This window comes from Penaeus monodon, chromosome 22 (assembly GCF_015228065.2).
Source record: "Penaeus monodon isolate SGIC_2016 chromosome 22, NSTDA_Pmon_1, whole genome shotgun sequence".
In the NCBI taxonomy this organism is placed as follows: Eukaryota; Metazoa; Arthropoda; class Malacostraca; order Decapoda; family Penaeidae; genus Penaeus; species Penaeus monodon.
This window is the reverse complement of record NC_051407.1, coordinates 33150182-33150422: the sequence shown is the minus strand read 5'-3', so window position 1 is coordinate 33150422 and position 241 is coordinate 33150182. Positions and strand designations below refer to the sequence as shown.

The 241-nt window shown below is 43.6% G+C and overlaps 1 protein-coding gene across 1 annotated transcript in view; it reads right to left on the bottom strand.

Annotated features, from left to right (window-relative positions):
• The window catches only part of LOC119587090 (G protein-coupled receptor kinase 1-like), a gene marked incomplete at its 5' end in the record, with an annotated part of 148076 nt that overhangs the window by 4686 nt on the left and 143149 nt on the right, over positions 1–241 (bottom strand). Inside the window, 1 exon segment of the mRNA XM_037935840.1 lies at positions 49–223. Coding sequence (XP_037791768.1) covers positions 49–223 — 175 coding nt within the window.

The following is a 241-nucleotide window of genomic DNA, read 5'->3' as shown; positions in this document are numbered from 1 at the left end:
AAGGCAGACTGATGCTAAAAATTATTATTATATCAAAACAACCCTCACCATTGTAAGTGTCATTCGGTCAATTTCATGTTTATCTCGGGTTTTATGTTGCCTGAAAGGGGAGTGGCCCTTGAGCAGCTTGTACAGCATGCAACCGAAGGAGAACCAATCTGCAGAGCTGTCGTAGGCAGTGCCCTTACTGAGAACTTCTGGTGCCATGTACCCATGAGTTCCTCTGTAGAAAAAAGACATT